General features: G+C 39.2%; 1 protein-coding gene across 1 annotated transcript in view; it reads left to right on the top strand.

Annotated features, from left to right (window-relative positions):
• LOC107270596 overlaps positions 1–14,265 on the top strand; it is a 48,214-nt gene extending 33,949 nt beyond the window's left edge. Inside the window, exon 4 of the mRNA XM_025087969.1 lies at positions 13,708–14,265. Within this exon, the coding sequence (XP_024943737.1) occupies positions 13,708–13,870 (163 nt within the window). The 3' untranslated portion in view covers positions 13,871–14,265. The remainder of the gene's footprint in view (positions 1–13,707) is intronic.
• Positions 14,266–14,662: the final 397 nt, after the last annotated feature.

Raw genomic sequence — 14,662 nt, forward strand, 5'->3', positions numbered from 1 at the left:
ATTGATCGGATTTTCATTCTTATCAAATCATTCTCAAACCTGGTGTTAAAATCTGCAAGTTCAGGAGGAACTTGATAATACAAGGTTTTTGATAGCTCCTTACCCGAGTTAAGCATATGGTGCCCAGCTGTCGCCCGATGACCTGGGTAACGGCCGTGGAGAATCTCCAAGTGTTACGTACCGATTTGTGAATAATTCTTTATCGGCTATAACGATCTCTACCAATCAGAATGATTAGTTTCCAAATTTGACTGTTATCAGTTGACTGCTTTAAAGCAGTCTGTCTTGGGACACCGTTCGGGGTGCCTCGCGCTCTCGCGCTATCTGTTGATAGTTTTTCTAGCTGTTTCCCACAAGGTGTAGAAGGTTCTCGTTTGTGTAGTTCTCGTGTTGCTCTCGCAATACCCAAAAATGGACAGAATCCGTTAAGCTATCGTCTCTTTCGATAGACTCCGTCAGCCTCTTGTTTTGGCGGTTCGAGACTGTTCCACCTCAACTCCCAGGTCATACCGGATCGTCAGTTCCCGGTGAAAAAAGAACCGGCTGGCGTCCGCCTGGCATGCGGATGTATGGACGAAGGTTACGTAGGGTCAGTCCTCGGATTTTCGGTATCTGTGTTGCGCTGAGAAAATACGTTACAGTATATATCCCTTCGGATAGTTAAGCTTCGCGCAGTCACGCGTCCCATTGGGCAATATCTTTCCGAGGATTTGTTGCTTTTATTTTTCTTTTCCACTTTGCGTCCGTACTATTTTTTTTTTTTCACGTGACCTAACGTCGTAGTAAACCCTTGAAGTACTCTTAGAGAGACTTTCCGTGTAAACGCCTTTGTAAAAGTCTGCCGTCGCTGGTGTCTCGTATTTTTTCTCCCTTGAGACAAAATTGAAATACCGAAGGTCATTGATATTAGTTGGCCTTAATTGAATTTATATCCTCGGTGACTCAACCACGCGCCCAACCACCCTAAAGTGATTCTCTTTGTAATATGGAGACTCGATATTTTAAGAATCACTCAAAGGTAATAGGATGGTTGATGGACGAGGAGGGAAACACTTGTTGGTAAAGTCTCTAAGTATATTAGTATTATGTAATATTCACTTTTTACTGGTTGGGATTTTTCGATTAATAATTCTCTCTGTTTTTTGAGGACAACGACTGAACGGTTACTTGTAAGATTTTATACAAAGTAATATAATCTGTCTTGAATGCTAAGATATTTCTCTCTCTCTCTCTCTCTCTCTCTCTCTCTCTCTCTCTCTCTCTCTCTCATCATATTTTTTTAGTTGCTATTCACTGGCAGCTATTTTAAATCCACATATATAATGCCGATCATTACTGAACGATTCATTCTCGCTTCATATGCAGAACTCGTCGATACGCAAATCTACCTCATTTACACATATCTACCTGCACGTTACCTACATATATTTCAGCTGTGTTCTCACGATCCCATTTTCTCATTGGGTATACGTGCAGATGCGTACTACGTTCTTGTTGGGCAATACTACGTAGATAAACGTTATCGAAAACGTCAAATCGATATCAGACTTCCATAGCTCATTTAAGAAGTTCATCGTTACCAGATACCAAAATGGTATCGCGATACTTAATCGATTCCTAGCATCAAGGACTAAATCAGGCTTGCTACCATTTGTCGTATCAAATTATTTACATATAACCTTTTCACGTCATTGTAGACTTACCGGCACGATTAATGATGTCCTGTCACTTCCGTTATATTTATTACATTAACCGGCGTGGTGTCGTCAATGAGAGCTAATGAATTTTATGCGCTTGATAAATATTTTTCGTAGCTATACAGTGATTTAATCAGATTGAAACAGAGTGCATTGGATACCGAAAATCTAATGTATCGAACAAGATTGGATGATCAGAAGGAAGATTGAATATCTTGCCTGGGTAATGGGGAACTAGGGACGATGCTTGACACAAGGGAGGATCAATACGTTGCATTACCTCTGTAGCACCTGGTTTACCTTTACGCCCGACGTCGCGACGCTATTGACGGATCGTATGTATTACGAGGTGCCTTTTTGCTGAGGACGAACTGCCTAGGGGTTGAAGACCAGATAGAAAGATACGAGGGCAGCTTCGCGTTAACGTCATTTCCTATATGGGTTACTTTTTTTTTTTTATTGTACCCCAGGGACATCCTGAAGACGCTGGTTCTTTATCTGCTAGTTTTAGGTAGGTGAGAGAGTTAGTGTTAATTTAATAAGAAATCTTGATATGTACTGGGCGACCCTTTTCGTAATAATCTATACTTTACTCGATATTACTTCGGGGATCTTCTAGCATGTTCTCGAACCTCCTCGTTGATTTTCTTGAAATTTAGTTCACACTACATTGATCCAGGGGTCGCCACTCTCGAGGTTGGTAGTGGGTTACTGGCCGGGGTGAACTAAGAATAGTCTTATCGGATTCTTATCTGTGGCTCATCGTAACCTCCTCGCCTCAAGAATCATGCAAATAGACATTCCCTTCTTCTGATGCTTCTTCAACGTCCGACGCGCGTTTGCATATCGTCTGTCCGAGGAAGCTGCCCTAGAACTCGTTTCTCACACGTTTTGGATAATGTGCCAACCCTGGAAATTTATGATCTAGATAATTTTCCTATCAGCCCTATTCTTTTCGCGAATCGAATATAGAGTTGGAATTTTTTTTAATTTTATACCAACTGGTCAAATTGTATGTAACTTTAAATGCGTTGCCTCTTATCATGTCCTTGACAATGTATTCTCGGTCATTGAATGCTATAAATGTATTAGGTTAGGTTAGGTTAGCGTCTAGTCCCTAATACTGGATGTATAAATTATTGAGATTTCTATCAACTCCTCGAAAATAATAGGTACTGCGTGTATTCGGTTACATGTAGAATTCTGTTAAGTGCGGCTAGAATGAATATGGATATCGAGTTTACCTCCTTTTTACATTTTATTAACCTTTAGGTACTCGATCTCAATTGTATTATAGGCTGGATTTATTGAATTCCCATTAGTCACCTGATATATCTGTATGAAACCTGGCGATGACGTTATCAAATTTGATAAGACTCACAGCGCGGTGTTGTGTTTTCGATGAGAATTCATACGAATTTTAATTCTCTGAACACCCGTTAGACTTTTTGTCACTTAAAGGCCTGTCGCGCTAATGGGTTTTGAAATAATTAATGCAGTGGGTGTACTGTGGCCGAGAGCAATTTAACGAAAGTCAGAATTACGACTGGTTTTATGTGAGATGCTTCACTCGGTTTGGCTACAGACGTGTTATGTATACTTAATGGGCTTTCGTAAAACCAGCCCGTTGTCATGATCTCCCGTATCTTTTATTCTTGCCCCCCGATCTGACTAATTTAAAGCCTTGCAATTATAGGCTCGTTTTTGTAATCAACCGCCTATCGATGTTAATCGCAACCTTAAGGTATTACTACGGTAAACTCAAAACCGCGTAATCGAGCTGAAATTTGTTTTACGTCTAATTTGTATAGCAGTACATCTCTCTACAAATTTTTAACACGACTCACTCATCAGTTCCCGAGTATTTCCGAGTTAATGTCCGGACTCGTAATACGTATTCCCTATACCTGGCCAATAAAACGCGCATGGTGTTTTTTATTGCATTTGACTCGTCCGCGTAATTCCGATGAAAAACTAGTATGTGGCAAAGGAAAAAATTAGGAATTTTTTAGATTTTTAGTCAGAACTTTTAACTCATAGGATTTATTGATAGACATGAAAGAAGTTCGATATTTATTACGAAATCTCTCGTACGACGGCTAGACAAAAGAGCGTCACGGCAACATTGGGTTTGAGACTGTATTCGGTGTATATACGTAAACACTACTACAGCCAATGTACATTAGTGTGTGCCTATCGATACAGGGATGGGCGTGTGTGAGTGAACTGTACCAGTTCAAAAGTTGACGCTGGACTGTTCAAATCTTACATTGAAACTTTTGTCAATTTTCGGTCCATAGTAATACCTTAAGGGTCTGCGTGGGTATATCGATCGGCTGGAATATTTTCCTTAAAAACACTCGTGGGCCATTGAAGCACAGTATGGTCTGAATCAACCATTGATTTGGTAAGCAGTTAAAAGTCCCCTTTAGGACTTTGCACCCTTTGTGATAACATATATTAAAAGAGGTAGGTCCACTGATTGATCTAATGTCTGAGAACATATTCAAAGTCAGGTAAAGTTTGAAGGGAGGTTCTTGCTCTCACGACATCAGCATCATAGCAGCTGGTAAGTTTCGCCCTGCAAACCCCTAGAGAACCACTAGCTACAGGCTCCGTTTCCTTGGGAGCGGTCGGACGTAATTATCTGCATCTAACATCCCTGGTTATGGTCTTCGACCTCTATAAGGTCTGCTACCCTACATATCAGAACTGTCTACCATCCAGCATTTGCGCTTCCTCGAACAGAGGGATTGGCTACTCCGTGGTTTCCACGATTCACGTCATCCCTATGACTTCCTCGAGACAAAGTGCTTTTCCATCCCTTCGAGATGTCAAATACTTCGTAGCATCCAATAAAGACACGAAGCTCAGTAGCTGGAAGAGCCAATAGAAATCCAGGACCAGGTGCAAGATGATCCTTGTAAGCGTCTTGGACCAGCTTCTTGCGTTGCCGAGTATTCCTGAAGAGTGGTGCCACCCTTAGAAACGTGGGCTCGTAACGTCCTGAAGACACTTGGTGAATTGAACTATGGGCTATAATAAAGAGAATAACAGTCTCAGGTGGCTGGTGATTTTCGTTAAAGATCTTGAAGATGATCCAAGTGTTCGGAAATATTTGAGTGGTAGTGACGCAAGGAAAGCTTTGAAAATCCCCTGGGGATGGATGGTCCCTTTCTCTTTATTGGTATCCGATGAAGCTGATGGACCGGATGGCTTGGGACGGGCCATGATTCATGATACAGGAAAGGGGATGGAAGAATTCTTCTCGGGGGTTGATATGCGAGGATACACTCTATGGGAATCACAGCCTCCTAGTGCACGGTCCCCTTTACTTGCATTCTCTAATCAAGCGATCGACTCTTTCACTTTCACTCCTTTCAGACACCCTTCTCGCTTAGGGTTTATATTAATTAAAGTTTATATCAGAGTTTGCCTACTCGAGCTCACTTTGTATAATTTTCGTTTGTCCTCGGGGTGGTTCGGGTGGTAAGCTAATTTTTCCATAAAAACTTGACGATGAGTGTCATTTACAAAGGGTGAACTTAGTGCGCACCGTATTAGAACTTTGCTCTCCGAACTTGCTCGAAGTTCATCATATCCAATAGAGATATTTCGCGAGTGGTTGTTTCTTCGCCGAACGAACTTTTGGCTTTATCTTTACAACTGGTGGCAGTGTAGCTTTACTTTTCGCTCTGCACATATAAATTTCGTAACGCTGAAGAACAAGAAAGCGCATAAGGCAGCCTCTATGAGATTATACGGTTATTTGTGTAAACTCCGCGAGAACAATAAATTTTCCGTAAATGTTGCATTATGCCGGGACAATGTTGTGGTCGCCCGTAGAAAATTCTTATACGTCTAGTCGTAATGTAGTGCTGCGCGCCAGATTAAAGTGGATCTCTCGCGAGAAAGAAATTAAGGAAAAACACGTAAAAGCGTAAAATGAATAAATACTAGAAGAATATTTCTTAAGCAATTAACGTATTTAACGTCCTTTAATTATATAGTTAGAATTTAATGCTTATTATTAAATTTTGACAATTTATAAATTTCTCACCTTTTACCATGTGTGCCGGACTAGAGCTTAATTCAATTTACCTGACGTGAACTTCAATCTACTTTGTCCTACTCCTCTGGGTAGCAACCTCATCGTCGTACACCTTTCGAAAGTTTCAAGTACAATCTGTCACATACGTCTCTCGCCACGCGAGAGTTTACCTAAATTTACCAAGAATACGTTTTGTGCTTTGCAAGTTAAATTGGCGTACGTCTCGCCTGTCAGCTTTTTCTTTCTAACCAAAAGCGGAATAAACATATATACGTTTGAAAGGAGTCCGTTTCCACGGTAGACGGATGGTACTGGTCGTTCTATGTTAATCTAATATCTGAATAGTATTCTGTACAGGAGAAACGGAATTTCCATTATTCTATTTCGACTCCGTCGATTGTTCCTGCATATCCATACATATGTATATAAGGGTATGTAGTTACTAGAATTTCACATCTGGCTAACGCTACAAGATCTATCTTATGATATCTATATATATAAACAGCGTTACATAAGAAACGTCTGATCGGATCTTATTTGCCATGACTGAATCGCATTGTGAATTTCAGCCTGTTATATAAATTTCATATCATCCCTCTGGGTATGGTGTCGTTCGATTCTCAACAATAGTTCCGAACTTGCCAATAGAATTTTATGCCAGAGGATAATCGTCCGATACATTCGTTAGTCCGTCCTTTACTTAAAAACGTACTGGAATAGGATTTTCTAAATTGCCGAAAAACGGCATAGAAACGAAAGAGGTAACGAAGAGCCGTTTAATATATATTTTTTTCATTTATTTTTTTACGTTCCAACAATTAACAACTCGGACATCATTTTTCTTTACCACACTAAGCCTGGAAGATTATATTAAATTCGACGCTTCTCCGACCCCGTTCTACGTGTTAATCTTAAAGCCCCGTTTTCGACAGCTAAATCGTGAGTGAATTGTGCGTCCGGTCGAAAGCACAAGGAAACTCGATTCTGAAAACTGAAAGGTAATCCGATAGTCTGCCCGATCTCTTTTTTTTCCTTTTTTTCTTTTTAGAAAATTAGAAAAATCAGGATTGCATACAATGAAAATTATTCTTCATTATAATTTTGTATTTTGAAAAAAAAAATTTCATACATATATCTAAGCACGATCTCTCCAAAGTAATCCGTGCCTCTCAATTTTCGTCTGTAGAATAAATGGCTGTATACATCCAGCGACAAATTTTCATCTTCGTCAGAAACGCCGCCAGTCACTTTTTACCCGACGCTTCTCCAAGTCCAAATGGATCTGGAATAATGGCAATGACGTTGGGTATTAATGGCGGATACTCGCGTCTTTATACGGTACACGAGAAATACTGCTGAGCATGCATGAAATTCTCGGCATTCGTTCCAGATCTTCCGAGTCCCATGAAATAGCGTGAATACGTCAGAACGTTTATTTACCACTTATATTTTCGATCCTGAATCGCATTACATCATTGAAAAATCGAAAGTCGTATCTTTTGTCGTCTCTTCTTATTCTCGTTGGTCACGTTAATTTAAATACATCGCCATTTCATTCTATAGCTGCACCTCTGAAAATATATCTCCATTTCACGCGATCTTTGGTTAGGTTAGGGTCGAACGAGGTTTCGTAAGTGCTCTTGGGAACTTATACTTTTTACAAATGTTTTCGCTCGCAATTCCGCTCACGTTTTCGAGCAGGGTCCTTCGACATCGTGGGAATTAAATGGAACCTAAATCGAGTTATAGGATTTATCTTAGAACAAACCTCCTGCCTTGTTCGAATTCTATGATGCAATCTAATTTTTCACAGCATCTACAAATTATATTTTTTTACTGGACCGTTATTTTTCGTTTCCCCATAATTTCCGTATTGTATGTACCATATCCGCGGATACCTGTGTACTATATATATATATACATTATAACGGGGTGCCCGGCTCGGCTCGTCCCCGCTATAATTAATTTTTTTATCCATAGAGCCGCCAGGGAGCACTAGAGAGCTAGGAATTTCCGAAAAATTAGGAGTTCTGATCGGGATTCGAACCCGATACCTTCAGACTGCCAAGTCGAGCACTTACCACTGTGCTACTGAACCCACTGTCCGACCTGATAAGTCCTATTTATTTATTTTTCGGTTATTCCTAGGTGGTATCCCCTCCAGCTCTGTAACGCCACGTTACAATATATATATATGTCGTACCTGGTGCAATGTATTATATCTGGCACTCGTATAGGATGTGGGACAGCTGATGAGTAACTGCGAGGTGGTCCAAGTGGGAAAATGGATAAAACAAGTCTGCGAATGACAAAACACGTTATGCGTATGTCATTCTCATAACAAAGTATCATATGTGTACTCTTTATGTAATCATTTGTAAGAAATTAACCAACGAGTGTCTGACGTAATTCGTTACAATTTTATTACGTCTGAGGATAATGGCGAGTTTTCAATGGGAGTAAAAATTATTGATGACGTCAGTCGCTCCATATGGATGCGAATTGGTGCTCGAGATTGCGTCTTACGAACGAATTGAAAACATCTGTTGAATCCAATTTGTTGATGGGTGTCAATTATTGTGTGATCGAACGAAATATTTATCGTTACCTTTTGAGCCACCAATTTTCCGATGTTTTCATCTGGTTGAATCGACCAATTTCCTATTTGCTACTTGCACTTAACGTGGTCGTACCTTTCGTGGTTTTACCGCGTTTTCACTATTTTTCACGATTTTTAACGAGTTACGTCGCAATTGGGAATATCACTGTTCTTTGTATTTCCATGTCTTCACATAGAATAGAATCTATATAGAATCAACGTAAGCCACGAAGCAATTAGCATCTGAATGAAGATAATAGTTTCTATGTAAATTTTCGTCTGGGAATTTACCAAAGTTCGTGTAATTTCGTGCTGAAAGTAAATTTAATGCGAATTGATCTTGTAAATCGCAAAGGTATTTTCTTATTTACAGTCAAAAGGGAGATTTAGGGAGAAGTAAACGAAAAAGGAATGAAAAACAACATCCTACTAGTATGGTCGTATTTCTGTCTCTGTCAAGTTGAATCATCTATGAAAATTTGCCCTTTTCTTCTTTATTATGACCGACTGACAGAAATTCTCCTGAATCATGTATTTTGGGATATTATTATTTTGCAGGAATGAGTTCAGTATGCGTCATGTTACACGCATGTCATTCACTGGTTGGATTCCCGAGGTCGTAGGCCCGTCCGACTAGACTGATCTGGTTGAGAGAGGAGGTTATTGATTTTTGCGAAAGAGAAGGAGGGAGGGAGAGTGATTATTAAAAAAAATGTTAGATAAAATGAAAAAAGTCTACCTTTAAACTGTAAAAAAAAAACTTATGTTCCATTTTTTTTCTATACTATGCTTTTATCCGATTTACATTACTATGCCGTAGGTATATCTCGTCACGTATGGGAGTTGATTATAATACGTAGATAATTTACAGCTGAATTAAAAGCGTTTCTATGCGCGAGCGCTATTGTTGCCGGGGAGCTTTAGATTAAATAGTAAAAATAGCACTGCAATGACACGATAATTATTATTTGAATTTTATAAAAATTATATCAATTTTTTAAATCTTAATTCAGATTTATATTATTTTTATTGCAATTATTTTTCGCTGTTGCTCCACTACGTACCATGTAGGTTTTACTGTGAGATTAAGTTATGAGGAATTCCTGAGTGATTGCCATGTCGTTTCTATCACCTTAATTTTTTGTTTGACTTTTTTTTTTATTCATATGTTGAAAAAATTATCATGAATATATTTTAGTTGGTTATTTATTGTGGTTTGGTGTATACGTAGCTTTATTGACATTGATATATATATATATATATATATATATCAGTGGTTTTTAATCTTCGTAATGTTTCTCTTAATGGAAGATGAAATTGATATTTCTGAAGTGAAAAGACGTAGAGTAGAACGACGCGTTGCTTCATTGAGGAAATACATCATCGATTTCTTTTCTCCGGTAGTACAAATAATATCGAAACTGACATCGCCAGCTTTTAATGCTTTCGTCTTACCTAGCGGGAGTCACTGTTGCTGCCTTGTAGCTTTCAGTTGCAATCGTTACTTCATTTCCGTATTGATAAAGAAACTTTAATTAGTTATTCAGCCGTGAAGAAATTTACCGAGGAAAAGAATAAAGGCTGTGACATACAAATGAAATGATGACATGTGAAATGTCTTTTTTCACATTTGACATGAAATCGTAAAATACTCTTCAAGGATATTATTATGCTTGGGTCTTTTTCATTGATTTATATGGGATGACCCAAGGCTTTGTTACATCTTGATATCGCGATCTTATCCTTCCCACAGAATTTTCTCTTTCAGACGACGGAGTCAGTCAAAAAATTTTCTAACGATCAATTTTTTTTGAAATTATCATACAACTTTATTCGCAATTTTTCCAAAAGTGTTCTATCGCTAATAACCACGCGCGAAGTTAGCGTTTAACAGCAAAGTAGTAAATTTCTCAAAATTCTATATTATTATTTATCTGGTGCCAACACAGAAAGGAATTTTTTTGATTCGGCATTGATCCCGTCCCTTTTTTTTTTTGGAACTTTGCTGATCAGTTTTACGAGGACTTTCTATATAGCACTTACTGGAAATTGTATCGTCACTTTTTTTTCTATTTACTCCCGACTTCTGACGCTACTCAAAATCCATTTACTGATTTCATTTCATCCCTTCTTACTTACGGGCTTCCCTCAAGATACATTAAGACCCATACAGCGGCTGCTAGGTTTTCTGTTTCTGATGTGACATCCGACTCAGCCCTGATTGATTAGTCAATTAATTAAGGGGTTGCCTCAAAATACATTGATTGTCAATGAACTTTAAGGTGCAAGGGTGTCCCGCTGTACGAAGATGTTTGCGATCTTCACGGGACAACGTCACTGCTCTACGTACGTTAACTATTTACGTGCTTTATCTCTACATCAAGTTCATCTCGACAGTCCGTGGATGCTGAATACTTTCTTTCGTACCATCCCATGTAGAAATTTGCCACAGGGTCCACTCTGGGCCAGAGTCAGCGCCGGTGTTACCAAGACTGGGGCACCGTCGGCTACCAGAGTTGGTATTGCAATTGCTATTCATTGGAATGATAACTTGGGTCCAACCGTTGGAGAATGGCGATGGGTACCAGGCAGTACCGACTACGAGTACTGGCCCAATATTATTTCAGAGTGTCGGCCAAGTATACCGGACGTCCATTCGATCGAAGCAAACGTCGATATTTCATAGCGCATTCAGATTTCTGACATACGTCAGTAGGAGTTGACATTTGTCAGGTTCTCCTCGAAGCCATGAATTGGCTTGAAATACTCTAGCTGGGCTTTCCTGAATCTCTTCTTGTCGGTATTCCCGGAAACCGCGGTGAGCCAAGTTTTGGGTTCGACATTAGAGGTCCCAAGGTAATTAGCGGTTTCTGGTATGACGAACAAACAAAGTCTATGGATCCGTATTTGCTTGATGAGTTTTAAAGGAATCCTTTCACTTTCAGTACCCCCTCCCTTTCCCATGCTCGGAGTAAATGTGAATAAATGTATGAAAAAAATATTTTCTTACAAAAATTTGGAGAATCCACGAATCGACAAAATTTCCTGTATCGACTGTACCGTCTTTTTCTCTCTCTCTATCTCTATGCTCTCTTTGACACTCTTTCTCTTCGTCCCATGACGTCTCTTAAGCTCACGATCAAACAATACAACACTCTCGTCATTACGCTTCGAAGCAGCCTCCTACGCAATTGTTCCCTCGATTAGGGTCACTTCAGCGGCAAACAATTGCAGTTTGCTTATCGCAGGCTACAGACATTTTCCTACCCTTCGCTTCATAATATACCGTATCCATTCTGTCGGAGTGCTCTTATTTTATAATTTTATTTAAACTACGGTGCACTGAAACTTTATTAAAATGCGCGCTATAGATTGTCAAAGAAGAAAGCTCTTGTAGCCGCAAGTGCAAAACGTCTATGTGCACTCGTGACGCATCGATAAAGCTCAGCAGCTCCCTCTACCCGGACACAAAGTCAGGTTTACGCAGGGTAAAGGGATCTCACGAGACCCCGTCTATACTGTAGCTATAAGAGAACTATAAGCAAATAGCTGGAGAAAATAAAAAATAAATATCTTTACAGAATCCAGGTATCTAACGCTTTTACCTTACCTACGTACTCGTTACGTATCCTTGGTAATTTAGTAGTGTCGTTTGAAGCAAGAGAGCGGCCGGGAGTCCCGTTTATGAGACTCGCGGGTAGTGTAAAGGCGTCTTGGAGGTATGGGCGGTATATATATGTATATATACGGCTACCGACGTAGAAGCTCCCTGACGCGTTGTAAATGCGCGTGATGGAAATTCATAAAGCAGGCGTCGCGTCAGGATCTTCACCAAGGACAAAGAAATCGAAACTGTAAACACGCGAGAGGATAATAGGATAGGATTTGTCAAGAGCATACATTACCTATTATAGTCACCAGTTTTCTTTTGTTTCCAAATTTCGAGGGGGGTCTCTTGAGATTGATAATTGAATGCTTACCGCCCTCTTCTTTCTGGCTTACTTTCCCTCGTACGCCGGGATGGAGTTTGGCAGAGGATATTGTGTTTTGCGAAATTCGTCAACGACCCCAATGGCACCCGTCTCTTCTGCCCTCCTTTTACTTCGTCGTTTTTACGCGCGTCTCTTACCATTAGCAGGCTAATCTAAATGCACTGGCTTCTCTGGCTGCGTTTCTCGCGTCGAGCTTAAAGGGCACCGTGTTATTAAAACAAAAATGTCTAGTGACGTCAGCTTCTGTTTGAAAGCGCCAGTACCGTGCTTGTGTGGGTACGTGTTTTGCTTGTTACGTATGGATTTACTTTGCCGCTGCCGTGACAGTTGAATAGTTTGAATGGAAAGAACGCTGGTCAAACAGGATTTTGAGCTTTTATTGTTTTATGGCAAATTATCGAACGTTGAGTTAAATCTTATCGGATTTAGTATTTCGACTGGATATTTTTTGGAAATTAGGTAAAAATTTATATTTTGCAGTTTTTTTTATGGTAATACGTACTGAACTTATGGGAATGCTGTAAGGAATGGTTTTTACGAAAGAAGGTGTATGCTCATGTACGCGTAATCAAAATTTTGGATAAATCATTGAATCGCTCTAATGGAAATTCTCAGGGGATGTAAAGATCCGTGTCTACGTAAGATAGCAATTTTGACAGATGTCGATGAAAGTTGCGAATTAGTAATAATTTGTTTTTACAATAGGGAATGAGATGGTTTCGGCTGGATCAATGAAAATTAACGGTACCTTGGAGTGAGGGTGTTGATCAATTGGCACTTGATAAGGATTCCTATACACCAGGGTGTCGTTGATGCTCAGCGTACATGCGGTCACGTCTCGATGTAACAATTCGCCCAAACAATTCATTTCAACTGTAGTCGGACCGCGATATCAGTTTCACTTGGAGGGGCCATCTCTTTACGAATCGAAACGCAAATAAGTCCCCTCAAAGTGTAACTGATGTCGCGGTTTGACTGTATAAGCGTTGACAAATTTTTACATTTACTTTGTTATTTAAAAATTAACAGTTGCGACACTAAAAATTTCCAATTCTTTAAAAATAACTTACACATTATTTATACGCCGACCATACACGTTCCTACCAACTTTTGCCAAATCCGTTTGGCCCCGTATGTTTTTTATTCTGATATTCCCAGCGAGTCAGTCAGATTCCATAAGGTGACTATTAAAAATCGATTGATTTAATGATAATTACAAAGTTCTTCCTATTATTTTCAAAAATAATCAATTCCAATTCTCATAGTTTTTTATCAAGCAATTTATTTGTCACCGTGTAATCTTCTCGAAATTCAAGTTTAACTCTTTTATCAATTATTTCGATTCATACGCAAAATTCATCCTTTCAGATTGATTAACTACAGGACTCGAGTCCAATACCGTAATGATCCAACATTAGATCACCAGGAATTAAACTTTTGTAACTATTTTAACAAACATTTGTGCGTAACAAATACTTGGGACTTTTATCTCTGCTTGCGTATGCGTCGTAATGCTGATAAGGTACCATGAGACTAAAATTGCCAAGGTACTACCGTATCGCCTATCACAGTGTCAACTGTAAACTCTGTTCTGGTGCCGCAGGAAAGTTTAGTAGAACAAGTGAATAATAAACAGATTTTCACTCGTCAGAAATATACATAGTTACATATCAGCTGTTAGTTACAGTTTAATAGTAATCAACGTTCAAAATTTCTAAAAGTTTAGAATATCTCCAGTAAATGGATAAGATTTTTCTATTGATTTTTACATCTATAGTGCTGATCGATACTGATGGTCTATTTGGATAGTGAATAAGAATAGCTATGATAATGTAATCGTGAATTTTCTAAATTTTCATATAAATACAAAGTACGTGGTTTTCGACTTTTCTTTTCATTAGGCAAAACTTCATACAAGCTTTCGATCAATTAACAAATCTGTGATTACATTGAATCTAGTATTTTTATGATTGATTTTGAAAAAAAATTTTTTTGGAAATTTTCTCAAATTTTTAAATATATTATAATAAAATTACTCGTGTATGGTGATACCGATGTGACAGGTATAAATAAAAAAAAAAACATTTTACCAAGGCTGGTGTCAACAGGTCACTGTCAGCATTGACGGCTGGTATTGATAAACCGATAGTGAAGTGCGTGCGTGATGATGAAGTGCGGTGAAAGGAAACGTGAAATGTTTTCGAGAAGAGCTTGTAGCGAGAGTGGACCTCATCCAGGTATTCCTGGCGGAGGCATGGGTCCAGGGGGTGGTAATGGTCATCTGTGGGGTAAACGGAATCAGGGTAGGACATCGGCACCCGTC

This window comes from Cephus cinctus, unplaced genomic scaffold (genome assembly GCF_000341935.2).
Source record: "Cephus cinctus unplaced genomic scaffold, Ccin1 Ccin1_scaffold0805, whole genome shotgun sequence".
NCBI classification, from domain to species: Eukaryota; Metazoa; Arthropoda; class Insecta; order Hymenoptera; family Cephidae; genus Cephus; species Cephus cinctus.